Here is a 27,944-nt window from a genome sequence, read left to right on the forward strand (position 1 = left end):
ATTATTGGAGTCAGGGGCGGAGCCACCACCTGGCGAGCCCGGGCACTCGCCCAACCCAATAGTCCATTAACCCACTCCAATTTTTTTTTTTGGGCAAACTCAATATTTTCACATGCGCCAGCACAAGAATTCTTGACTCTAATTTTTGCTCAGACTCTATAAAATTCCTGGCTCCGCCACTGATCGGAGTTGTCATATATTAAATTTTACACCATTTATATATATTGGAAAAATCCTTAATTTTTTTTTGGAAAAGATGTTGGAAAGTGGGGTGTTTGGGTTGTTGGCAAGAGGGAAGAAAAGAAAAGAGGAGAAAGGTGGTGAGGTGTCGTCCCAAAGAAAAAGCTGTCTTAATGCATTCCAAAAAAATCAAGAAGAGAAACACTATAAATGAAACACAAACAACACAAAAAAAAGGACGAAAGGAAAGAGAGGAATCAATCGTATTCGGAGAGCCTTTCATTTCTAACGCTGCTATATCGCGCAAGCTTGCTATTCTCTTCTCTCTTTCCTTTCCATGCAAATTTCATTACTCTAACTTTTCATCTTCCAATTTCACGTAAAATTCATAAAAATATATCAATTTGATATTGTAATATTACATTTACATTCATAATTCGAAGAAAATGAGCGTTATTTCGCGTAACATTTGGCCTGTTTGCGGTAGTTTATGTTGTTTTTGTCCTGCATTGCGGGAAAGATCAAGACATCCTATTAAACGTTACAAGAAATTGCTTGCTGATATCTTCCCTCGCACGCCGGTAGAATAATAATAACTTCTTTTTTCATTTATAACAATAATTTGTAATTTTAATGTTTATTGTAGTTTTGAAATTTATAATCATGATGATGATAATGACGATGGTGATGATCATGTTGTTGTAACAGGAAGAAGAACCTAATGATCGTAAGATCAGCAAATTATGCGAGTATGCATCGAAAAATCCTCTTCGTGTTCCTAAGGTATGCAATGAATTGTATTGATTGTCAAATGGAATTGGAATTGGAACTATTATTTCTTATTTTTTATGAGTAAGACCCAATTCAATCCCTCATAATTTTCTTGCGCAGCAATTCAATCTTGACGAAAAAAATACCCAAATTACTCACAAACATTTTCATACTTAGGACAAATTAGTCCCTCTAATATAATGATATAGAGACTAATTTGTTCTCACAGGGACTAATTTGAGATTAATTTTTGTCAGGCACTGAATTGTGCCATTAGAAAAATGTGAGGAATCGAGTTGGGTTTTCACTCCTTGTCGAATAGACCCGGGGGCAATTTTTTTTATGACTGATATTTGTAAAATGACTGTGTTGGCCATGGTTGTTTTTACAGATAACAAGCTATCTTGAGCAAAGATGTTATAAGGAGTTGAGGACTGAGAATTATCAAGCTGTGAAAGTTGTCATTTGTATTTATAGGAAGTTGTTGGTTTCTTGTAGAGATCAAATGTGAGTTCTTTTTTCATCATAGTTATCATTCAATTGATATAATAAGTAGGGATCTTAGTTTGTAATTGCAAACTTAAAAATTAATAAAATTTGATGGTTAATTGATAGTCATCATCATATGTTTTATCATGGTTAGTAAAGTATCTAATTTGTATCCTATATGACTTGATGTGCTAATCAAGTGATTAGGCTCAAGCGGTTGATGAGCTTCAGTTAAGGAGATCGTTCGGAAGAACCCGAGTTCTAATCCTGACTGGAACAGTTATTGGTCAAACTTTACTTACCTCCTGGCTGAACTTCGGATTATCAGGGCCCTCTTTCCCTGAGGGTTAGGAAAAAAATATTATGTGATGTTTTTTTAGTTTACATTATCATATATGAAGGAAATGTATTCATTTAGAAGTGTAAGAGCTTGGTTGTTTTATAGGCTCAAGTTTACTTTGGTTTGCAACCATTTGAAAAATAGTCTCATAAGGAAATAACAGAAGCTGATTTTTCAATTTATCATGATTAAAGACATTTTTATTGCGTATGATTTATGAGAACAATATTGTGGCAGGCCTTTGTTTGCAAGTAGCTTGCTTAGCATCATTCAAATTCTTCTTGATCAATCGCGGCAAGACGAAGTGCAGATTTTAGGATGCCAAACCTTGTTTGACTTTGTGAACAATCAGGTGGGGAATTTTTGGTAGGTTCTCAGTTTATGAGTTTGAAGCTAGTTCACTCTTTACTTAAAGTAGTTAAATGTTGACAACATTGTAAGTTTTTCCACATTGAAGTTTGATCTTGTATCATTCTTTTATTTGTGCAGAGGGATGGTACTTATATGTTTAATTTAGACAGTTTTATTTTAAAACTTTGCCATCTAGCGCAACAAGTGGGAGATGATGGAAAAGTAGAGCATTTGCGAGCTTCCGGACTTCAAGTCCTATCGTCAATGGTAATATGATTTCTACTTTATCATGTCTGCGATATGGCTTACATAATTATATATGTCTAGTGTTTCATGTTCTTTTCAATGTACAAGATATGATAAGGAAGGGTTAAATACATTGTGGATCTATTATAGACAGCCTTACCGTGCTTTTGCAAGAGGTTGATTCCGCGCAACAAACCAATGGCCATCGAGTCAAACAGCAACAACTCCAATCGATGCGCCATACCCCATTGGAAAAGGCTACTGTTATTGCTGATGTAAAATTGATAAGATTCTTTGCTTGTTTTACAGGTTTGGTTCATGGGAGAATTCACGCATATTTCAGTTGAATTTGACAATGTAAGTTAGTGATCTATTTACATTTTCTGTTGTTTTGCACGGAGAAAATGACACATTAGCACTTGATTGTAGTTTTTTGGTACTTCTCGAATCAGCGAACTTTCTTTGTCCTGAAACTAGGTGTTTAGTGTAGAAAATTTCTCTTTTTTTTTTCATGATCAACTTAATTTCGATAGCTTTGATAATTCAATATATTACATACTGATTGTAAGAGATAAACACCACTATTGACTAAAATCTCCGAACATCTTATAACAGTTATAGTCACTCCTTGTCTTACCCTTCGGCATACTTCTTTCATTTGACAGCTTGCATCTCTTGTTAACTCAGGTTGTTTCGGTTGTTTTGGAAAATTATGGGGATATCAAGGAAGATTCTCAAAACGGGAATTCTACAGGGCGTTATTCATGGAGAATGGTAGTGAATGCCAAAGGAGAACTCAACGTGCCTATGTAACTGTCATTCTTGTTATATTAGCTTTCGTTTTGAGTTACTCGTATGTTATAATTGATGTTAACTTCATTTCTCCTCCATAGGGAAGATGCTACGAACCCTGGATTTTGGTCAAGAGTTTGTATACTAAATATGGCTAAGTTAGCCAAGGAAGGTACAACTGTACGACGTGTCCTGGAATCCTTGTTCCGCTATTTTGATAATACCAATCTCTGGTCTCCAGAACACGGGCTTGCCCTATCTGTCTTGCTCGATATGCAGTCTATAATTGAAAATGCTGGTACTTATTTTCTATAGTGCTTTGAGATCAGATTCCCGTCAATGTCTCTTTATCCTGTCTAAACATTTTGAAATTTGGTTTGCCGTAATTTACAGGACAGAATACACACTTGTTACTATCCATTTTAGTCAAGCACCTTGATCACAAGAATGTCTTAAAGAATCCTAATATGCAACTTGATATTGTCGGTGTTATTACCCATCTTGCTGAAAAAACAAGAGTTCAGCAATCGGTGGCTATAATTGGTGCATTGAGTGATATGATGAGACACCTGCGGAAAAGCATACACTGCTCTCTCGATGATTCGAACTTAGGAACCGAAGTAATACAATGGAACCAAAAATATAGAACGGAAGTAGATGAATGCCTTGTACAGTTAACAATTAAGGTGACAAAAATTCCAACTTTGAAGATGAACTTTTTAGTTAAGCATGTAGTCTGGATGCTGATTTGCCCGTCAAGGTTAAGTTGTCTAATGTTCATTTATGGCTACTGGCTGTAATGTTATGCAGATCTCAGATGCAGGTCCTGTTCTCGATACCATGGCCGTGTTGTTAGAAAACATGTCTAATATTACAGTTATGGCAAGAACCTTGATTGCTGCAGTTTATAGAACTTCTCAAATAGTTGCATCTATACCGAATTTGTCGTATCAGAACAAGGCAAGTTATTTAAATTGCCTGATTCGTTATAACTGTAATATTTCCTTACTTCTTTCTCATTTTTTTCTGTAAACTTGAAACTATTCTTTAGGCATTCCCTGAGGCATTATTTCATCAGTTACTCCTGGCAATGGTCCATGCAGACCATGAAACCAGGGTGGGTGCACACCGCATATTTTCTCTTGTTCTTGTGCCATCGTCAGTTTGTCCTCAACCTTCATCTTCAAATCCCCCCTTGGCAAAGGCAACCGATATTCAAAGAATGCTCTCGAGAAATGTCTCTGTATTTTCCTCTTCAGCAGCACTCTTTGATAAATTGGAGAAGAAGCAACTTTCCATAGACGAAGATATTCCTTTAGATGGAAAGAGCAATGATAGCTCCGTTCTTAATAGATTGAAGTCAAGTTATAGTCGGACCGCTAGTATAAGAAAACCAGCTTTGACGAGCACAGAATCCACAAAGGTTAATAACCCTTCTATGATGAATAGATTGAAGTCAAGTTACAGCCGAGCAACTAGTGTGAAGAGGCCTCAAGTAACCATAATTGTTGAAGAAAATGCAACAACTCAAAAACAGGTATGTATTTGCACTATTTTACTTTACATTTTATTTTAATAACAATATAACTTCTCAATCAAACACCATCACCATGTCACAGGTATTACCGATTAGGCTGAGTAGTCATCAGATTACCCTTTTGCTATCATCAATTTGGGTACAGTCTATCTATCCTTTGAATACACCTGAAAATTTCGAAGCAATTGCTCATACCTACAGCCTTGTCTTGCTAGTTGCTCGGAGTAAGGTAATGTGAAAATTCTTGATATGTTACCATGTATACATTGAATGAGAAAATTGTTTTCTAGTATGGACTAGTTGACCGATTTTTAACAGTCCTTTCAGTTTACCGACTTTCTGATAAAAGTTTGATATTTTTCGGTTATTTCAATTTATTTGAGAATGATTCTTATACCTGCTTCCTTAGTGATAGTGTAGATGATTATATCATAAAGCTGTCTTAAGATTAAAATCAACCTCAGATAATTTACTCATACAATAACTTGCAAGTTATATCAATGGTCAAAATCAAAGTTATAAATTTTAATGTTACTTCAAGAATTTCCATTTCCATACAAAATTTAATAATTTTTTTAGTAAAAAAAAATTATTTACGCTAAAGGAGTTAGCAGGTTTTCTAAAGTTGTAACAAATGTGACACACACACAAAAGCATTCATATCTCACATATATTTATAAGTTTATCTCTTATCTTATCCTCATAACTTATAAGCTTTGGCTCCTGCAGAATTCTTCTCATGAGGCTCTAATTCAAAGTTTTCAGTTGGCATTTTCCTTGAGGAGCATTTCTCTCAATGAAAATGGTAGAGTCTTGAATCCATATTATTTATGTTTGTATGTTACCATGTCTTTTGTAAGAACGACAAGCTCAATAACAGTTAAAAGAAATTAAATTAAAAGAAAAAATAAAAGTAGGAATGTAGTAAATTAATAAGTAGCTTAATATACTTAATCGGGAAGTTTGGTAGTTAGGATCAACCAAACAGAACTGTAGGTTATATAGCATACATTTTATTTATTATGGCATATGTTCTCATATTAGATACAGTTTATTCATATTTATTTTATGTTGTTTTTTTATGAAATGGATTAAAATTGCGAATCATTGTTAAGTTGCCTATTTTTGAAGCACTTCTTCTTTCTTTTTTCAGTTAAACTGCAAGCATCACGCCGCAGGTCTCTCTTTACACTAGCAACATCCATGATTGTCTTCACATCCAAGGCCTACAACATCCTCTCTCTCATTTCCATCGCTAAAATGGCATTGACAGATAAAACCGTATGTGCATCTTGTCTTGTACAATGTTTTGCATTTAATTTTTCGAATTTTCCTTCTTTCCCCCTTTTATAGTGGTATTTTATATAATAAAATCATTCACTTGTATCTCATAGTTTTTTATGCTTCTTTTCAGGTTGATCCTTTCCTGCAACTGGTTAATGACAGCAAGTTACAATCTGTTGATGATACAGTTAGGCAGCCAAGTAAGGCTTATGGATCAAAAGAGGATGATGAGGACGCTTTAAAGTCACTTTCATCGATAAAAATAACTGAAAGCCAGTCAAATGAATCGTTTGCTACTATGATAGTGCAGAGTCTAGGAAAACCGGCAAATGTAACAACTATTTATTTATCATTTAATGTTTCACTAGTTTATCAGGATCAATGTATTAACTTACATTTTTGTGTGCATCAGGAATCATCCGTGTTAAAAGAACGGCTTCTTAATAATTTTTCACCCGATGATGCTTGTCCATTGGGTGTCCAGTTATCTCTTGATACAACAGGATACCAGTCTGGACTAAAGGATGATAAACATTCTGATATGGTAAATTTGCACAGCTCTCCTCATACGCGTTTTTTTGTTAAGTATAAATATATTTCCTGTATTTTAACCTGTACAGTCACGTACATGAAATTATGCAGGTTGATGTTCCATTATTTACTATTGATGATGACATTCCAGCTTCTGGTTTGGAAAGCCAAACTAGTACTGATGCGCAACAACAGCCTTTAGAAAATCTTAGCCTGATAACTGTTGATGATATTTTGGGTTCAGTAAGTTTTTCTGTTCATTGAAATGTACACAACGATAACATATTCGATTTTAATTAAGCTATTGAGAAAAATGAAAAAACATTCTCTTAACACTCATCCATTTCTCTCTTCAATTTCCTCGTCGAATTATACTATTAATTCTAAAAAATAATGAGTTGTAAAACGATAATTCATATGCAGGTTGTGGAGACAACACATCATGTAGGAAGGATTTCTGTTTCAACACCTTCTAACATGCCATATAAAGAAATGGCTCTCCATTGTGAGAACCTCCTCGCCGGAAAGCAACAGAAGATTTCCACATTCATGGGTGCCCAATCATTACTTGCCAATTCATTCAGGATTCCTCTTCCTGATTACAACCAAGAAAAGGACGAATCCACAAATTCCAATGTTCAGCCAAGTTTGCCTTTGGTACTGCTTTACTTTCTTTACTTTCGAAATTCAGAACAAGTGTTTCTTCTTGCTTTGTGATATCTTATTCATGTTTCCTGTGCCATTTTAGTTGCAGAGTGGAAATCCATTCTTGGATTCAAACTTAGGCGCTCCGTCACCCACAACATTGCCTGAGAGCGGTCCAATGCTTTGCGCCACAGCTTATCAGCAGCAGGCCGCCTTCTTTCAACTGCCAGCATCACGTCCATATGATAATTTCCTGAAGGCCGCTGGTTGTTAATTCAGGATAGAACCGATGGTTTCTTGATAAAACTGTCTCACATTAGTTGATATACAAGAAGATCCATGGAAAAGTTGTAGTATCAGCTTTCTCTTGACCGCGGATTGGCAACAATATTTATGGCTGCATCGATGTGTTGTTTTGGGTCCCTTCTACATTGATTTGCTTCCAGCAAGGAGGTGTATCTTTTATCGGCTTCCTTGCAATTTTTCGGAGCTGTATTTATTTGGTGTGCATAGGTTACAGGTCTTATGAATGTTTACATCTCATTCTTTCATTCTTTTTTGCCTTTCTAATCTTCGTTGTCCTTCAACTATTTTGGTGTGTGAATTTTGTAAAAACAATACTTGTACAGTTATAAAAATATGCATATGGATCTGCAATGACCCAAAACATGGGCATTTCATGAATTAAGTAAATTATTGTAATTCAGCATAAGAGATTCAAATTTATAAGAAGCACTTGTGAACTTGAATGTTACCATATATCAAACTAATTGTGTAAAGGAATAGAAGACCATTCTTTAATAATTGTTTTTAAGCACTACAGGCGTTTGTCCCTGTCAGCTTGACTCAGTTCATAGGAACAATGCGTAATATATTCAGGAACCGAGGTTCGAACCCTGAACACTCCACTTATTCACATTTAAAATGTATGAGTTTCAACCACTAGGCTACTTTACACAAACAAACAAAAAAACTACAGGCTTTTCAAATTCTCTATTTGTTGGTAAATAAAAACTTAGATATGCTTTAAGTGATTTAGTATAACAAGTCACTCTTAAAAAAAGTGTTCAAAAAGGAGAGAAGTTTCAAAATTCAATTTAGTCCCTCTTCTACTCAGTCGTGTCTTGGAATTATGTTTGAGACTATAAATAATATTTTTTGTAAATCCTCATTGTCTTGATGGTATACCCTAACCTTACAACTTCTTTTGTATTATTTTCAGAGTATGGTTTTCCCAGGGTTTGTAAATGTATAAGAAGGTTGAAATCCTTCAAAGAAGGTTTGTTCAAAAACCATGTTCAAGAAGGTATATGTTAAGAACCTTATGACCAGCTTTTTTCAAAAGAACCTTCATGGAATAGCCTTAGTTCAAGTAAATACTCCATCGGATCCTATTTATAAGAAATTGACTTTTAAATTCGTTGAGTAATTGATGTATATAATTTATATTCTAGATTGGATACATCAATTACCCAGTGAACCTAAAAAGTCAATTGTTTCTTAGAAATAGGACCGCAGATAGTATACATAAAGTAAAAAGTAAACAATAAAACGTGAACAAATTAGTTTTGTATTAGTTCAACGCGTTGAATCAAAATTGGTTTTTGTACATTGCCTCTGAAGTTTTGATGATAACAAAGTGTACAAGAGCAATTAGGTTTGCGAATGTGTGTTCAAGTATGCAAGACCATATAATTAAATTCAAAGTATTAAATCAAGTTTTGGTTCTGTAAGAACAAGATTTTGAGCACTTAAGAGCATTTGATTTTTGAGAGAAGCTGAAATTATGGACTAGACTCTGAAGGATACAAGCCAAAAAATGACTCAGACTCTGAAGGTCACGTCAATATTAGAAGACCTTGACTAGTTTTGTCTTCTTCTGAAGGAAGGTCGCTATCAGACTCTGATAAGTACAGTTTGCCTTCTTCTGACTACGTGCAGAAACAAACAAAGAACTTCAAAGACAATTAGAATTAAACAAATAATTCTTTTTGAAGCAAAGGAATTTCAAATGACCTTTCAACGATAATAACCATATCAAGAAACATTCCAACATCTTGGATTAAGTTTCTCAAGGACTCAATTTTATGCGCTGACACCTCTCAACATCTCTCAGATTTCTCTCCATATAAGGAGCTGAAGACTTGAAGAAAATAAACAACTCCCTGAACTTTTGCAAGTGCCCTTACTCTGTCAAATTCAAAAGTATATAAACACTTAAGGAATTTCTTACAAACTTTCATATCTTAAAAATTCTTAAGACTTAGAGTCAAAACTGAGTTATTGGTTTACACTTCTGATTGCATATCAAGCGTAAAACCCAAACAATTTTTTATTTGATTAAGTTAAATTGTAGAAGTCTTTTTCAGTTGTGATTGAGTCCAAATCTTGTTTATAGAAAATCATCTTTAGTTAGATGGGGAAAGTCATGTGCTATTGTTCAAATTCATAGTTAATCCTATTTCGGATAGAGAAAGTCTTTTTCTCATTTCATTTAGCATTTGAAGTCTCTTGCTTGTGTGCTTGAGCATTTGTAATCTTTAGTGATTATAGTGAAAATTCCTTGAAGTGCAAGGGGACTAGACTACTCTCGGTTTGTGAGAGGAACTAATGTCAATTTCTCTCTATCTCTCTCTCTCTCTCTCTCTCTCTCTCTCTCCCTCTCTCCCTCTCCCTCCCTCTCTCTCTCTCTCTCTCTCTCTCTCTCTCCCCGTGTGTGTGTGTTTTTTCTTTCATTCGCTACATTCAACACTTTGACTTGGTGAGCACACAAGCGATTTTATAAATATAACCATTGTGAGCAAGAATCACTATAAAACATGATATACCACTTCAGAAACCCTAGGTTATCTGAAACCCTAATACTCCTTGATGACAGTCGTCATTGCGTTATTTTTATTGTCTTTTATGATATTTTTATGGCATTTAGAGAGTCAATTGCTTGTATACATGATTAAATCATCTCAAGATTCATAAAAGAGAAGTTTTTCACAAATTGGAGAAGAATACAAGAATTTAGCTACTGGAGAAATCGTGCCACGATGGACCTGAATCGTGGCACGTTTGAAGCATGGAATTTACCTGAAGATGCTGGAAAAATCGTGGCACGATGGATGTGTAACGTGCCACGATGGTTGAGTAAATTTGCTGCCACGTAGGATTAATGAGCAAATTGTGCCACGATGGTTACGAAACGTGGCATGATGGTGGGCTTTTCTGAAACCCTAATTCTTTGTCTATAAAAGCCAGATGTGATCAGAAGTTTTGGGGAGCGATTTTGGAGACCTAAATAGAGCATAGACGGCACCAGGAAGCTGAAGAACACACGGTGGATCTCACCCAACTCATAGTTGGTTCTGGTTTATGTATGTTCGCTATTTTCTATGTATTGATTGTTTAGTTATGAGTAGCTAAACTCTTAGATTGATTAAACCATGAGATGAATCTTTGTGATCTGTGAACCATGTAATTTGTTAAGAACTCTCTTTGACATCAATGAAAACCTAGTCTTTATTCAGAATTATTTGTGCTTAATGCTTTTCTTCTGATTGTTTGTATGACTACTAACCCTAGCTTCTTTCAATCACATAAATTGATCTTAGGAATTGAATGACCACTAACCCTAGCTTTTAATCCTGAAATAGTAATTCTGTTTAATTCAACATAGGAACCTAGAGATAGGAAATTGAGGATTATGACTTATGAATTAACGTTCTCACCATGCTTCTGCGGTTATTCAATCGGTTTAAGAGATTAAAAGGTTATAACTTAGGAAAGGGTTTTGAGTCAAGAGATTGATCAAAACCACTTAGTTAATCCGTCGTAAAGCTAGGTTAATTTCTTGAGAGAGAAGAGAGGCAAATTACTCACAGTGAACAATAGAGGATTCGAAAGGCTTGATCATCTGTTTTAATCCAATTATCAAACCATTTTATTTTCTGTTATTTACTTTTTATTGCAACCAAATCCAACTGCCTAGGGTAACCCATAAATTTACTACATCCTTTATGTCAACGAACTTGCTAAGTAGGAATTAACAACGGTCCTTGTGGAACAATATTTATTACTACTTCGTTAGTTATTAGTACACTTGCCAAATATCTATCACTCCTCTCTCTCTCTCTCTCTCTCTCTCTCTCTCTCTCTCTCTCTCTCTCTCTCTCTCTCTCTCTCTCTCTCTCTCTCTCTCTCTCTCTCTCTCTCTCTCTCTCTCTCTCTCTCTCTCTCTCTCTCTCTCTCTCTCTCTCTCTCTCTCTCTCTCTCTCTCTCTCTCTCTCTCTCTCTCTCTCTCTCTCTAAGCCTCCTTTCCGTAGCAAAGCCTCCTTTCTGTAGCAGCTAGCACTATGAGTGGAGTTGACTGTTTGTGTAGACTGAGTAAAGGCGTTGCCAATTGAGTGGTGCTTGTGACTGGTTACACAAATTTGACAACAAAGGAACCACACTTCAAGAGGCAATAATTTGATCTCGGATCATGTTTCATTCGTAAAGATCCATTGAAAGAGAAAATTTTATAGTTTTGTCTACTGCGTATATGCTTTATGTCATACGATTTCCCTTCATTGCTCACCTTGGCAACTAGAAATTCTCAAACATGTATGCAAATGAGCAATTATAAAAATAACCATCATTTCATTCTTATAGAAATAGATATAAAAACAGAGAGGTGCATGCCCTTACCTCGACTAACTTTTCATCCAAACAAACTTGTCTTTTTCCTTTTCATTTCTTTTAGTCGTCAAAGACCCTAAAAAACCCAATAGTTATCACATAGATAATATTCTCAATTTTATCTCACTCAAACTCTTGCAATCTCATTTGTCGCTCAAAGTTCATGACACCAACACTCAAGAAAAAGTAAAAAGAAAACTGAAGAAGTATATTTATGTATGCATGTATTGAGAGAGTGAGAGAACTCGACAAGTTTTTTAAAGGATGCTCTTAGAAGTTTTCTTTTTTCTAAAATAAACCAACACTTCAAGATAACTTTTATTAAGAAATTTTTTCTAACTATAATTTTTTTTTTAAGAAGATAAAATGAAATTTATTAAAATCACAATGAGTCCTGACCAGCACAAGAGATGCTAGGCCAGAAGTCGTAAAATAACAACATACAAATGATAGATAGGGAGCACCCAATTGTAAACCCACAGGAAACATCACATAACAAAGGACTATCTTCGAAAACAGTAAAAGGACACCAAATTCGAAGACAACCCTCTGCACAACAACATAAACAAAAGTTGTGTCAAATCACTCAAACGTCCTCACAAGCCGCCACAGAATCTGAAAACTAGATTATCCAAGCCTACCCCATCCATATCACCATGCAAAAACCACAACTTCAAAAACCCTCAACCGTCACGCAAGCAGCTAGCTACCTCCATCACACCACGCAAACACCAATAATCTCGCTAACCCTCCCGTTGGCCACCACCCATTTTGCCACCGTTTAAACATCACCGAAAACAAACGTAAGAAACGATTCCGATGCTCCATCTTCCTACTGAATCACCACCACCACACACCACAAAACCACCACCACACACCACAAAACCGCAACCACACACACAACCCGAAACCTGTATCATCTCACTACCTATCCACCAAAATAGCATCACAACCTCCACTATCACAACATCACCACCATCACCTCCTCCCATCACCACAACATCACCACCATCACCTCCTCCCACCACAACAACAACAACACAACCATCACCACCTCCTCCCACCACCACAACAACACAACCATCACCTCCTCCCACCACCTAACCTATGACCTACATTACCACCATCACCGCCTCACCGCCAAAACCATACCTACAACACCACCATCACCTCTTCCACACTAATCCTTATCAAATCTAACTATAATTAAGTTTATCCTATTTCATCGGGTCTTGAATTATAATAATTCTTAATGTTTTCATCTCTAAATTTCTACGAAAATTACGATGGAGTCTCCTTACTTTTTTTATGTCACTTTCCTAACTATGTCAAGCCCGTTCAAACATTAAATGAGTAGTCCAAATTTATCAACAACATCTTGAAAATTATTTTCCATTGTTTCTATCATGTATGTTGTATGCATTAAATACAAAATTTGTGAAAATATGAATATTTTAATTCTATTTTTAAATTCGTCGATCAACCAAATAGATTCAAATCAATTTTTATGATTCGGTTCCTTTTTTTGAAAAAAGAGTGAAATCCGAACCAATAAAAAATTCATCGATTCGAACATATTTTAACTGAAAACCAATCCAAAGAGAATCGTTACACCTTACATATGTATACAATTTTTCTAAAGTTTTCATTCTAATAATAATAGTATCTAGTGTTTAACTATTCTTTTTGGGCTACGACATAAATAATCATTACTTTTTGACCAAAAGTAGCAAGAAGATACACTTTTTAGATTCCCATAAAATTACCAAAACTGGTAAAAATATAATCATACTTTTTTTAGGGGAAAAATATAATCATACTTCATATTAAAACCAAAAGTAAATTTCCTTTCCAAATTCCATGATTACAATTCGTGAATTTATTAAATCAATTTAGCATATTTGTTTTACACTGCTCAAATTATTGATAAAGGTGAAACCATTTGAAGATTTAATAATTACATAAAAGATTAACCGAAAAACTAGAGAGGATAAAGATTACTGTCAAGAGTTATTTATAAAATTAATGGAGATGTAAAAAAGAAGAGAAGGCCAAAACTTAAAACGACAGTGAAATGAAAAATAAGAGTAAAAAATAGGGCAACTATATATTTTCTGCTATTATTCTATTTGAGTTTTACTGCATAAACCTATCGCAAATATTTTTGTCAATCCATGCAATTTTTTTTTGTTGTAAACGGAGCTTGTCTCAAAAATTAAACACAGCGAAATTAACTTATGTTGCAAAGACCGAAAGAAAAATCAAGTTCTTGAAAAATTTTGAAAATTTTACCAAGAGAATTTATCGCAACAAAAATCATAAATTTTTGTGCCTCAATTTAAATTCATCGTCGAATGTATTGTTTATTTTTATTTGATCATAAATTAAAATAGACGTAGGATTATTATATTATAAGATTAATTTTATGTATTTTTTTTTTCCGCAAAACCACGGGTCTTAAGATATCTTTAGGTACTTTATTTTTGTTTTTCCTTTTATGTTTCGGGATTTGGTTTATATTATATAGACTCTAGTTTTTTTTTTTTTTTTATTTATTTCTTACTAAACTTTTAGCTTTTTAAAAAAATGTTAGATGGAGTAGAAGCATAATAAAAATAAATAAATACAATATTTTATCTCTTAGAGTGTGTTTAGCGGAAGATGCTTGATTACCTAGAGAACCAATATTCAAATTTAACTTAGAGTGTGTTTATATTTAGTATTGCCACAATCAATTTAATAAAGGGTTAAATATGTTTTTGGTCCCTATAAATATTAATTTTATATTTTTTGTGGTTAAAAATTCATATCTAATTTATGTTTTTTAAAAAGTTCTATTTTTTTTTTGGGTGAGATTATTATAATATTCTACACATTTATGCACAATTTCATTAAAAAGTATAAAAATTGACTTAAAATAGGAACCAAAAGTAGTGATTGAAAATTTTATAGGGACTAAAAGTTGAAAGAAAATTTTAGAGAGACTAAAACAAAAAGTTAATATATTTATATGAACTAAGAAAATATTTAACCCTTTAATAAATTTAGTCAATATTTCAAAAAAGACAATGTCTGAAATATAATATTTTCTGCTGAAAAGAACCTATAAAAAACTTTAAAAAAGAAAACAATAATCTTTTATTTTTAATTTTGGGTGCATTATGGAAATTAAGTTTGGTCAAAAAAACAAATAAATTTATGTTAATGGAAATCTTTTTAATTATTCAACAGTATTTTTCCATAAAGTATCTTATATTATTTATGAAAATTATGTAAAATAAAAAGTAGCACTCAAAGTAGTGGTCTTTTTTTTTTTTGAAGGAAAAGTAGTGGTCTTGTGCCTATATATATTGTTACCATTTTTATTTTTTCTCACACCCCATTCAGTCTATATCAACCATTAACATAAATAACATATCATGTCAAAGCCCGGATTCTTATGCGGTGAATGTGGCACAATGTTTCCATCTCCACAAGCTTTAGCGGTACATGTTATCGAAGATCATCATCCAGATTATATATTAGAATCGAGTAAACAAGGTCCACCACCAATTAACCAGCCTCAATCAGAAAATGCTCAACCTCGACCACAAAATGTTGAACATCAACCACAAAATGCACTAGCTCCACCACAATATGTTGAACATCCACCACAAAATGCACCAGCTCCACTACAAAATGCACCGGCTCCACCACAAAATGAACCAGCTCCACCACAAAATGCACCAGCTCCACATGTGCAGCCATTTGACTTGAACCAGCCTCCTAATGTTCGTGATTTCGACCTTAATCTCCCTTATACACCAGATGAGTGAGAAATTAAAAACAAATTGAGGAATGAAAAATTATTATTAATAAAGGTGGAAATAATGTTATGATTAAATATATATTATCAAGAATAAGATATTCGTTTGAACACCAATCATTGTTGTCTTTTTTTTTTTGTTGAAGAATGTTGTTTTTATTTTTTGTTAGACAAAAGTAATGTAGGATGCATTATAATTATTGTTTATAGACTTGAACCTATAATTGATTTTTTTAACATAAATCTATAATTGTTGTTGGGTTTTACTTTTAAATAAAATTAAACATATAAATTATCTTTTATCAATTCAATTTAAAATATATTTACATATTATAATGTGTTGTTTTTAGGTTTATGTTATGATTGTTTAACATATTGCAACACATAGTTTTTTGAACCATTAGCAAGAGTGAATGTGACTTATGCTCTATTTTATTTACATTAATATCTACAATCTTTAAACTTTTAAAATTTTGAATAATAATGGATAATTTTGTGTGCGAAGATGTGAGGGTGCAATCACGGGAAGTGAAATGTATTGTCTACTTTCATTAAGTAATTAAAGTTATATATTAAATTGAAAATGTATGAATATGCAATTGTGAGAAGTTAAATGTGTTGTCTACTTTGATTTAATAAATGCATATATAAATCAAATCAAAAGTGTGTTTGTGTGAAGGTGCACACACACAATCAAGAGAAATTAAATTTTTGGGTTAATAGGTCTTTACCCCCTGTAATATAGGTCATTTTTTGTTTTTTCCCTGTAAAATTTTTATTTTGATTCATCCCTTGTAAAATATTTTTGTTTTGATTTACCTCCCTAATAGGCCAAACAAAAACCTATTTTATTTTATTTTTTCAAGAAATTTTCGTTTTTGTTTGGCCTATTTGGGGGGTAAATCAAAACAAAAATATTTTACAGGGGGTGAATCAAAATAAAAAATTTATAGGCGGAAAAACTAGAAATAATCTATATTAAAGGGGGTAAAGACCTATTAACTCTAATTTTTTTGTCTACTTCGGTTTAATAACTGGCGTTATAAATCAAAATAAAAAGTGTGTTTGCGCGCAATTGCTAGAAGTTAAATGAGTTGTCTACTTTGAGTTAACAATTAAAAGTCATAGATCAGACTGTGAGAAAGTGTGCGCGCGTAAATGCGAGAAGTAAAGTGTGTTCACTACTTTGTGTCTTTTTGTTAAGTAGTCTGGTTGCTAGAAATTCTCCTCTTAAGGAGAATAAGTAGGTGTTCGGGGTTCGAACCATGACCTCTACATATATTATGCATTGTTCCTACCAACTGAGTTAAGCTCACGGGGACTGTTGTCTACTTTTTGTTACTAAAGTTATAAATCGAATTAGAGGTGTCTGTGAGCAATTGATGGAACTGAAATATGTCGTCTAAGTCTTTGTTTTAGAGTTTGGAGGGGAGGGGAGGGAAGGTTTTGGGGGGAGAGAAATGTAAAGGAAAATTGAGGAATCTTTCATATTTTTTGAAAGAGTATTTTTTAGAGAGTAATAAATTAATGCTTATGATTAATATCTTTTTTATTTTAAAAATATTATAACAACATAATATTAAATTAGAAGAACTCATATAAATCCTCCAAAACCCTCCTCCAATACAATTTTTTAGTTCCACTAAATGAAGAGGGTTTTATATTTTAAAGAAAAATAAGCCCTCCAAAGTTCCTCCTCCCAATGTCCTCTATTTATTTCACTTACTCCTTCATTTTTTTTTTCCCTCCCTTCCCCACCAAACTTGCAAACAAAACATAATTAAGAATGTGTGCCTGCAATTGCTAGAAGTTAAACGTGTTGTCTACTTTAAAATACTAAAGTTATAAATCAAATGGAAAGTGGGTCTGCACACACAATTACTAGAAGCATGCTTTGATTTAACAATTAAAGTTGTTGATTGAATTGGGAGTTTGTGTGAGAAATTGCTAGAAGTTAAATATGTTGTCTATTTTTATTCAATAATTAAAGTCAAATTTGTACCCAAAAAAAAAAGGTCAAATTGAGAGTTTTGAATTTATAAGTTTTATGTTGTTTCAACCTGCCATATAAAGAAAGAAATGACTCTCCATTGTGAGAACCTCCTCACCGGAAAGCAACAGAAGATATCCACTTTCATGGGTGCCCATTCATTACTTACCAATTCATTCAGGATTCCTCTTCCAGATTACAACCAAGAAAATTCAGAACAAGTGTTTCTTTTGCTTGCTTTGAGATTTCTTGTGCCCTTTTAGTTACAGAGAGGAAATCCATTCTTGGATTCAAATGTTAAAATTGTATCTTAGTTTGTTATAATTAGATAGCTTGGAGAACAAGTTACTTAGCAACTCCATAGAATCTTATTGTACACTAGCTGCATTTGATCTTAATTCTTTTAGAAAGTTTGTTAGGATCTTAAACAGCTATATATAGCTTGCTGTAACCGTTTTCTTCTCAATTCAATGAATCTAGCTTTTATCTCAATTTTCTCTCTTTCTTCTTTGTTAAGCTTCTGCATTTCTTCAACTTCCACCATGGATATGGTGAAGTTTAACATGGTATCAGAGCTCTTTTGAGCTCTGCTGCGCATCGTTCTTGCTTCGCTTCTTCTTCTTCTTTGTTTTACGATGGTTCGTGGAAACACCGCCGCTAACGGTGGTGCAAATGGAGGAACTATGATTCCTCCACCTCTTGATCCTTCGCAACAACCTGGTAACGTGTATTACGTTCATTCTTCTGATGGTCCTTCCTCCGTCACTGTTACTCCGGTATTGAACAACTCAAACTATCACTCTTGGGCGCGTTCAATGAGAAGAGCTTTAGGAGGAAAGAACAAGTTTGATTTTGTGGATGGATCAATTCCAGTTCCTATGGAATTTGATCCAAGTTTCAAAGCATGGAATCGTTGCAACATGCTTGTACATTCATGGATCATGAATTCTGTTGAAGATTCTATTGCACAGAGTATTGTGTTTCTTGAGAACGCCATGGATGTTTGGAATGAACTCAAGGAACGGTTTTCTCAAGGTGATTACATTCGAATTTCTGAATTGCAATGCGAAATCTTTGGATTAAAGCAAGATTCGCATTCAGTTTCTGAGTTTTTCACTGCTTTGAAGGTTCTATGGGAAGAACTTGAAGCATATCTTCCTACTCCGGTTTGTGCTTGTCCCCATCGTTGTACGTGTAATACTGGTGTGCTTAATGCTAAGCATCAGCATGAGATTACACGCTCTATTAGATTCCTTACTGGTCTCAATGATCAATTTGATCTTGTACGTTCTCAAATCTTGTTGATGAACCCTTTACCAACTCTCAACAAGATTTTTTCAATGGTATTACAGCATGAAAGACAATTTAGAGTTTCTATTCCTGTTGATGAGTCAAAAATCCTTATCAATTCAGTGAATAAGTTTCAAGGGCGAGGACGTGGCAATGGAAGTACTTCTGGTGGTGCAAAGCGTTCTTGTTCCTTTTGTGGACGAAGCAATCATACTGTTGATACTTGTTATAAGAAACATGGTTTTCCTCCAAATTATGGTAAGAATTTTGCTACTGCTAACAATTCCTCCCTTGAGATGCATGAAGAAAGGGAGGATCTTGATGATTCAAAAAGCTGCAAAGGAAGTGATTCTTTTAGCATGACAAAAGAGCAATATGAACATCTGGTTAATCTTCTTCAAACTCAACAAAGTTCTTCTAGCAAGGTGAACCATGTCACTAATCATGTGACATCAGGTATATCCACACTTTCATATGCTCTGAATCACTGCAGTTTTGGTTCATGGATAGTTGATTCAGGAGCAAGTGATCATATATGCTCATCTATTAAAGCTTTTGATTCCTATCAATCTATTAAACCTGTCCATATTAAGTTACCAAATGGTAACATAACTATAGTAAAAATCTCTGGAACAGTGCAATTCTCTTCAGGACTTGTTGCCAAAAATGTGTTATATGTTGCAGACTTCAAATTAAATCTTTTGTCTGTACCCAAACTATGTGTTGATGATGATTGCATAGTAACTTTTGATAATGATAAATGTTTAATACAAGAAAGGAGGAACATGAAGATGACTGGTCTGACTGATTTGATAGAGGGATTGTATTTCCTGACCACTCAAGCTTCCCCATCCACCAAACCTCAATCTGTCATAGCTTCTATCAACTCTCAAAGTTCTTCTTTTCTACCTCAAGAAGCCTTATGGCATTTTAGATTGGGTCATTTGTCCAATCATAGAATGATTAGCTTAAAACAGTCTTTTCCTTGTATTAAGATTGATGACAATTCAGTTTGTGATATATGTCATTACTCTAGACATAAGAAAGTTCCTTTTCATCTCAGTGTAAATAAAGCAAACAAATGCTATGAAATATTTCATTTTGATATATGGGGTCCTGTTTCCATTCCTTCTATTCATGGTCATAAATATTTCATTACTGCTCTTGATGATCACAGTCGTTTTACCTGGATCATCCTATGTAAATCAAAATCTGAAGTTCAAAAACATGTTCAAAATTTCATTATCATGATAGAAAATCAGTTTGGTTGTCATGTTAAAACTGTTAGGACAGATAATGGTCCTGAATTTCTTATGTCAGAATTCTATTCTTCTAAAGGCATTGAGCATCAAACAAGTTATGTTGAGACTCCCCAACAAAATGGGAGAGTAGAAAGAAAACATCAACACATCTTGAATGTAGCTAGAGCTTTACTTTTCCAATCAAAATTACCTAAACAGTTCTGGTCTTATTCAGTTTTGCATGCAGTTTACATAATAAATAGAATTCCTACTCCTCTGCTGCAAAACAAATCCCCTTATTTTCTCAGATTGGTAATAATTGTGATTTCAAAGTCTTTGGCTGCCTTTGTTATGCCTCTACCTTACATAATCATAGAACAAAATTTGATTCTAGAGCCAAAAAGTCTCTTTTCTTAGGATACAAGCAAGGTATTAAAGGAGCAATTCTTTTTGATCTTAACACCAAAATCATCTTTGTGTCCAGACATGTAACCTATCATGAACATATTCTTCCTTACTCTAATTCAAATCAACCTTTTCAATGGCAGTACCATTCAAATCAACTTATATCTTCTGCCATTGAACCTGTCACCAATCTCAACACTAATCAAAATGAATCCACTGTAACCAAACCCATTAACCCTGAAGATTCTGAATCTGAGATATCTTCCAACATTGAACTTGATGATCACATTCAACCACATTCACAAACTTTACCTGAACCAGATTCTTTATCTCTTAGAAAATCAACCAGACCTATACAAAAACCAACCTATCTGTCAGATTATGTATGCAATCTCTCTAAAGAATTAGACAATTCATCATCTTCAGCTATACTTTATCCTATTACTCATTATCATTCACTCAATAGTTTATCCCCTTCACATCAGAAGTTTGCTCTAGCTGTTACTAATGCTGCTGAACCTACAAGTTACAATGAAGCAAGCAAGCAAGAGTGTTGGGTTAAGGCTATGGAATATGAACTTGATGCTTTGAAACACAATAAAACTTGGATTTTTGTGGATTCACCACCCAATATCAAACCTATTGGTAGTAAATGGGTGTATAAAATCAAACATAAGGCAGATGGGAGCATAGAGAGGTACAAGGCCAGACTGGTGGCTAAAGGCTATAATCAAGTTGAAGGTATTGATTTTTTTGACACTTTTTCACCAGTAGCCAAAATTACTACTGTCAGAACTCTCCTTGCCTTAGCATCAATCAACTCATGGCACCTACACCAATTAGATGTGAACAATGCTTTTCTCCATGGAGACTTATCTGAAGACGTTTACATGGCTATTCCTCAAGGTGTTGTCAACACAAAACCAAATCAAGTGTGTAAATTGTTGAAGTCTCTTTATGGTTTAAAGCAAGCCAGCAGAAAATGGTATGAAAAATTGACTAGTTTCTTAATCAGTCAAGGTTACAAACAGTCTGCTTCTGATCATTCCCTCTTCACTCTTCATTCAGATTCTATGTTCACTGCCCTTCTTGTGTATGTGGATGATGTCATTTTAGCAGGGAATTCAATGGATGAGATCAATAAAATCAAGGTTACCCTTGATGCAGAATTTAAAATCAAGGATCTTGGTCAACTTAAATATTTCCTTGGCATAGAGGTGGCACATTCTAAACTTGGAATTAGTATATGCCAAAGAAAATATTGTCTTGATCTTCTTTATGATACATGCTTACTTGGTTCAAAGCCAGTTTCAACACCACTTGATCCATCTATAAAACTACACCAAGACACTTCAAAAGCTTTTGATGATATTTTTAGCTATAGAAGACTTGTGGGAAAACTCTTGTATCTCACCACAACCAGACCAGACATATCTTTTGTAACTCAACAACTAAGTCAATTTCTGTCAGCTCCAACCATTACTCATTATGAAGCAGCTTGCAGAGTTGTCAAGTATCTTAAAGATGCAGATTGGGCTGGATGTCCTGATACTAGAAGATCCACTTCTGGTTATTGTTTCTTCCTTGGGTCTTCACTCATTTCATGGAGAGCTAAGAAACAACATACAGTTTCTAGAAGTTCATCTGAAGCTGAATACAGAGCACTTTCCTTTGCTAGTTGTGAATTACAATGGCTTCTATATTTGTTGAAAGATTTGGGAGTGTCATGCATCAAGTCACCTGTATTGTACTGTGATAATCAGAGTGCAATACATATTGCTGGGAATCCTGTGTTTCATGAGAGAACAAAACACTTGGAGATAGATTGCCATTTTGTTAGAGAAAGATTACAGCAGGGTCTTTTCAAGTTGCTTCCTATCAAGTCTCAATCACAACTTGCAAATTTCTTTACTAAGCCTTTGCCACCTAAAAACTTTCATTCTTTCATTTCCAAGCTCAACATGTTGGACTTATACCATGCTAAGCTTGAGGGAGGGTGTTAAAATTGTATCTTAGTTTGTTATAATTAGATAGCTTGGAGAACAAGTTACTTAGCAACTCCATAGAATCTTATTGTACACTAGCTGCATTTGATCTTAATTCTTTTAGAAAGTTTGTTAGGATCTTAAACAGCTATATATAGCTTGCTGTAACCGTTTTCTTCTCAATTCAATGAATCTAGCTTTTATCTCAATTTTCTCTCTTTCTTCTTTGTTAAGCTTCTGCATTTCTTCAACTTCCACCATGGATATGGTGAAGTTTAACATCAAACTTAGGCTCTACGTCACCCACCACATTTCCTGAGACTGGACCAATACTTTGTGCCACATCTTATCAGCACTAAGCCGCCTTCTTTCAACTGCCAACATCGTGTCCATATGTGACGTAGTCAGAAGCGTAAGCTAGCAAGCGCTAAACAAGTTTGCAAGTAACAAACTTGTGAAAATAGGGTTCTGGAATCCATCAGAAATTGAAAAAACTCTCTAAAATATTATTGAATGAATAAAAGTAGTTTAAATAGGAAAATAACAAAACTCTAATGGACCGAAAACAACCAATTGAAAACAAAACAAACAAATAATAAAATACTATGGAAACCCTCCTATATCGATATGGTAATTCGCCTCATGTATAGTTGGATGGCTGAACTTTATGCGGAACAAAAAGAGTTTAAGTTGTCTCCCTCTCAGCTGCAAGACGTTGTGTCTTTTGAAATTCTTTCAACACTACCTGAAAATATGTCGCCAATTTATTATTTATCTTTTTGGTTTCATCAGTTTTCTCCACCTTTGAAAAACTCGAATTCTCAATAATTTGATTATTTCCACGTGGAATTTTAATTGATCCACATCTTTCGTTCAGTTTTTTCTGGTTTTGTTGATGTTGTCGTCAACCTTAACTGTCAACGCTGCCATCTGATCTGACAGAGCTATGATGGTCGTGGTAATAGTCGCGGTTATGCCGCTAAACTCTGCTCTCTCTTCCCACTTTGCCCTCGCTATCAGTTGATCTACCATGACTGATCACGTTAGAAAATGAACATGATAAATTTGCTTTGATACCAACTGACGCAGTCGGAAGCGTAGGCTAGCAAGCGCTAAATCTAGATTGAAAAGAAACAAGTTTGCAAGCGACAAACATGCGAAAATAAGGTTCTGGAATCCACCAGAATTTGAGAAAACTCTCTAAAATATTATTGAATGAATAAAAGTTCCCTCTTAGGCTACAACCATTAAATATAAATAGGGAAATAACAAAACTCTAATGCGAAAACAACAAATTGAAAACAAAACAAACAAATACTAAAATTAGCCTAAAATAATAAAATACTATGGAAACCGTCCTATATCGATAGGGTAATTCCCTTCAAGGCTGCCGGTTGTTAATTCATGATAGAATATATGGTTTCATGATAAAACTGTCTCACATTCGTTGATATACAAGAAGATCCATGGAAAAGTTGTATTATCACCTTTCTTGACCGTGGATTGGCAACAATTTTTATGGCTGCATCGTTGTGTTATTTTGGGTCCCTTCTACATTGATTTGCTTCCAACCGGAAGTGTATCTTTTATCGGCTTCCTTGCAATTTTTCAGAGCTGTATTTATTTGGTGTGCATAGGTTACAGGTCTTATGAATGTGTAAATAGGGAAATTCGAAGAATACTAACTGATGCTTACTTTTCTATAACTAAAACAAGTAAACTTGTTATGTTAAAAATTGCAACTCTCTAAACCTTATCTTTTCTTATATCGTCAACTTACACAAAAATAAGTTGTTGTGAATTCCGATCTTTGATCACACCAATACGAAATATGATGTGTGGAGCAAAGGAAAGTAGTAACCAATAACAAAGTGAGTGCAAGCAATAATCAACAATAACAGCACCTAGATCTAATCTAGGTATCAAAGTGAAAAGCACAAATCACAAGCAAAAAGATAAAAGGGAGAGAAGAGAGAAACAAACACACCAAAGATTGTTCACCTAGTTCGGTCCAAACTTGACCTACTCTGGAGGAGAGATTGAACTCTCCAATCCACTATCAATGAGTTCTTACAAGAGATACAAAAGAGTTACAAGAAATTAGATTTGACAAGTTCACAAAGAACAACCCTAATTTCTACCCTTTTTTCCCAATCTCACCAAGACACTCAATGATTTTCACTCACCAAGGTGTTTACAATGTTTCCCAACCCAAGAGAGACTCTAATCAAAGACCCTAAACCCTAAAGTTGCTACCTTTGATTTCCCAAGTTTCTCTCTCTTCAAGCTCTCCCTCCAAATCTGCACAAGAACACTTAAATACTAGTCTTCCACTGATAAAATCGTGTCACGATTTCCAGATCGTGTCACGATTGATACGTACGTCACAAGGTATGACCAGTCCTTATCATGAAAACTTAACGAGCAAGTTTGAAAATCGTGTCACGATTTCCCAAAATCGTGTCACGATTTGGCACCCTGCAAACCAGCTCACGACATCACGAAATCGTGTCACGATGCCAAATTCGTGTCACGATTTCTCTGTTCTTCCAGACCACAAATTTGAAGCCAAATCTCAACATAAGTAACACGAATTGTTTGGACAAAACGAAAATCCATGTGGATACGATACTCTACTTACCACTTTATTACTTGGTAAACAATTTGGTACACTTACCTCATCCGCACATCAGAGGTTCATGGATGGCGGGTTTATCGTCGTAGGCGTGATGTAGAGGGCGGCATGGGTGGCAGGGGTTGATTTTTGTTGTTGATTTTATGTGGTTGATGTAAGATTTGGATATGTTGTTTGCTTTATGTTTGAACTTTTAACGTTGTTTTGTAACAATTGGATAATTTCCATTTTAAATTTAATGTTCCGAAAGTTGTGTTGTTTCTTATCGTTTATATCATGTTTATATAACAAATGCATATTTATATCGTTTAGAAGCAATTTTAGGTGTCAAATGCATGTCTTAGCCAAAACAGACCATGTTTGTTTCTGTGCTGATATATTTCGGATTATATAATCCGAAATGTTTTTTTTTAAATTTCTGATTATATAATTCGAAACGTGTCTTTTTACTTCAAAGTTTGACACTTTATAGGGGTGTTTGACGCTTTTGGATTTTATATTCGAAAACTGACTAAAAGAGTTCGGATTTTATAATCCAAATTGTTTTAATGTACTTCAGGATCAAGGTGCTTCAGGCTCCAACAATTTCTGTAAGTTTCAGATTTTATAATCCAAAACTGGTTCGGATTATAAGGGTATTTTAGGAGAAAAAAATAGGACGCGCAAAAATAACATATGATGGAAAAAGTAATAGTTAAAAAATATAGTATCTTTAGTGTCGAACTATTCTTTTTGGGCTACTACATAAATAATCATTAATTTTTGGGCTACTACATAAATAATCATTAATTTTGAGTAAATAGTCAATTTCCCCCTGAAATTGTAAGTTTCATCAATTACCCCCCTGAAATTAACAAAACTTCAATTACCTCCTTGAAATTTCACAACGTTAGTCAATTTACCCCCTCCGTCAAATTTTTTTGTTAGTGAACATGACGTTTTGCAAATACCCCCCCCCCCTGAAGTTTTGCACTTATGTGCAAAATGCCCCCCAAACTTAAAAATTTATATTATTTTTTTCTTAAAAACAAACAATTAATAGTTAAATATTAAAACTAACTATTAATTTTGGAATTTGAAAAAACTACATGCATATATATATCAAAATAGGCTCCAAAATGGGGAAAAATATGTATTTTTTAAAGTGACAATAATGGGATGATTTGTGGATTAATATTGGGGGTTGTGTAGTTTAAATGGTTTGAGCAAATTGTTGAAGGAGTTGGAGGAGTTAAAAGGCTAAGATGGTGAAGGAGAAAATATAAATTTAAATCTGATTATTAATTTGTTTATAAACCTCTAAAAATAATAATTTGTCTATTAGAAATAACCATTATTGTCACTTTAAAAATACACATTTTTCCCTATTTTGATGTATATATGTATGTAGTTTTTCCAAACTCCAAAATTAATAGTTAGCTTTAATATTTAACTATTAATTGTTTGTTTTTAAGAAAAAAATAATATAAAATTTTAAGTTTGGGGGGTATTTTGCACACAAGTGCAAAACTTCAGGGGGTATTTGCAAAACGTCATGTTCACTAACAGAAAAATTTGACGGAGGGGGTAAATTGACTAACATTGTGAAATTTCAGGGGGTAATTGAAATTTTGTTAATTTCAGGGAGGTAATTGATGAAACTTACAATTTCAGGGGGGAAATTGACTATTTACTCCATTAATTTTTGACCAAAAGTAGAAAGACAATACACTTTTTAGATTCCCATAAAATTACCAAAACCGGTAAAAATATAATCATTGTTATGAATAATAATATTAGCATGATGTCGATGTCCATTGTTTCTAAGCTTTCTATATTCCCTAACTTCTATGAGTAAATGGCTTTAGTCATTACCATTTACATTTAGTCCTATGACTCTTCGTACACTTGTAACTTAAAATGTTTGTGTCTTATAAATAGGACCTATATGCAATGTAAAGTACACACTTGTGAAGAGAATAACACAAAGCTTTCATCATCTTCTTCCTCTTTTTCTTTGATCTTGGTCTTTATATTTATTTTATAACACATTATCAGCACGAAGCTCTAACAATTGGAATCGGAGGTGAAGCATATATAGTACAATTCCTTTCAATCTAGATCAAGTAAGTGTTTCTCTTCAATCTAATAGTTTTTGTTATATCTGACAAGATAAAGTATAAATAATCGGTATTCACATGATCAATTTAATTGTTTCATTACATCCAATCCCAATTCCATAGATACATAAGTAATTTATGTTGATAGTATGTCTATAATATAATTGAGTGTTGGATCAGCTCGGTCGAAATTATGATTGCATATGTCTACAATATAATTTATGAGTGATGTTTAATTTACTTGGAGGTTATATTATTAGAATTTTCGACTATTCTATTTCATGATCATGTTACTATAAAAAAGAAATATTCATGTCAATTATTTTTTATTTTTGCACATTAATTTTGTTGAAAATGTTGTTTGAATTGTATAATTATCATACCTTTTTCTGTTTATTCTTGTTAAATTCCGGAAGAAATTAACATTGAAGCATCCTTGATAGATTGTTCAAACAATGAAGTTCTTTTGTGATATAGTTCTTCAAGAACTATATTTTCTTTTAGTATTAAAGTATTCCCGAAGGATTGCTTAAAGAATATTTTTTATTTTATTTTATTTTTTTATCATTGTTTATGAAGATTTGAGATATGGTTTTAGAAGAACTAATAATTTAACATCATTCTTCAAATATTGTGATTCCTTTGTTATTCTCGATAGAG

At 33.8% G+C, this 27,944-nt stretch overlaps 1 protein-coding gene across 1 annotated transcript; it reads left to right on the forward strand.

Moving 5' to 3' along the window:
* Positions 1–626: 626 nt before the first annotated feature.
* On the forward strand, positions 627–7,440 carry LOC11444637 (protein SEMI-ROLLED LEAF 2). Its single transcript, XM_003605709.1, has 19 exons — positions 627–761; positions 889–963; positions 1,343–1,458; positions 2,018–2,132; positions 2,270–2,398; positions 2,687–2,734; positions 3,065–3,186; positions 3,271–3,467; positions 3,563–3,855; positions 3,980–4,129; positions 4,221–4,706; positions 4,789–4,935; positions 5,436–5,511; positions 5,860–5,987; positions 6,121–6,321; positions 6,403–6,534; positions 6,633–6,764; positions 6,945–7,178; positions 7,270–7,440. The coding sequence occupies exons 1-19, from the start codon at positions 627–629 to the stop codon at positions 7,438–7,440; spliced, it is 3,087 nt and encodes a 1,028-aa protein (XP_003605757.1).
* Positions 7,441–27,944: the final 20,504 nt, after the last annotated feature.

Source organism: Medicago truncatula, chromosome 4 (assembly GCF_003473485.1).
Source record: "Medicago truncatula cultivar Jemalong A17 chromosome 4, MtrunA17r5.0-ANR, whole genome shotgun sequence".
Classification (NCBI taxonomy): domain Eukaryota; kingdom Viridiplantae; phylum Streptophyta; class Magnoliopsida; order Fabales; family Fabaceae; genus Medicago; species Medicago truncatula.

Coding starts and splice junctions, on each gene's coding strand:
- LOC11444637 (XM_003605709.1), top strand. CDS start 627: ATGAGCGTTATTTCGCGTAACATTTGGCCTGTTTGCGGTAGTTTATGT. Junction 964..1,342: donor ATCCTCTTCGTGTTCCTAAG/GTATGCAATGAA, acceptor TTGTTTTTACAG/ATAACAAGCTATCTTGAGCA. Junction 5,512..5,859: donor CATTTCTCTCAATGAAAATG/GTAGAGTCTTGA, acceptor TTCTTTTTTCAG/TTAAACTGCAAGCATCACGC.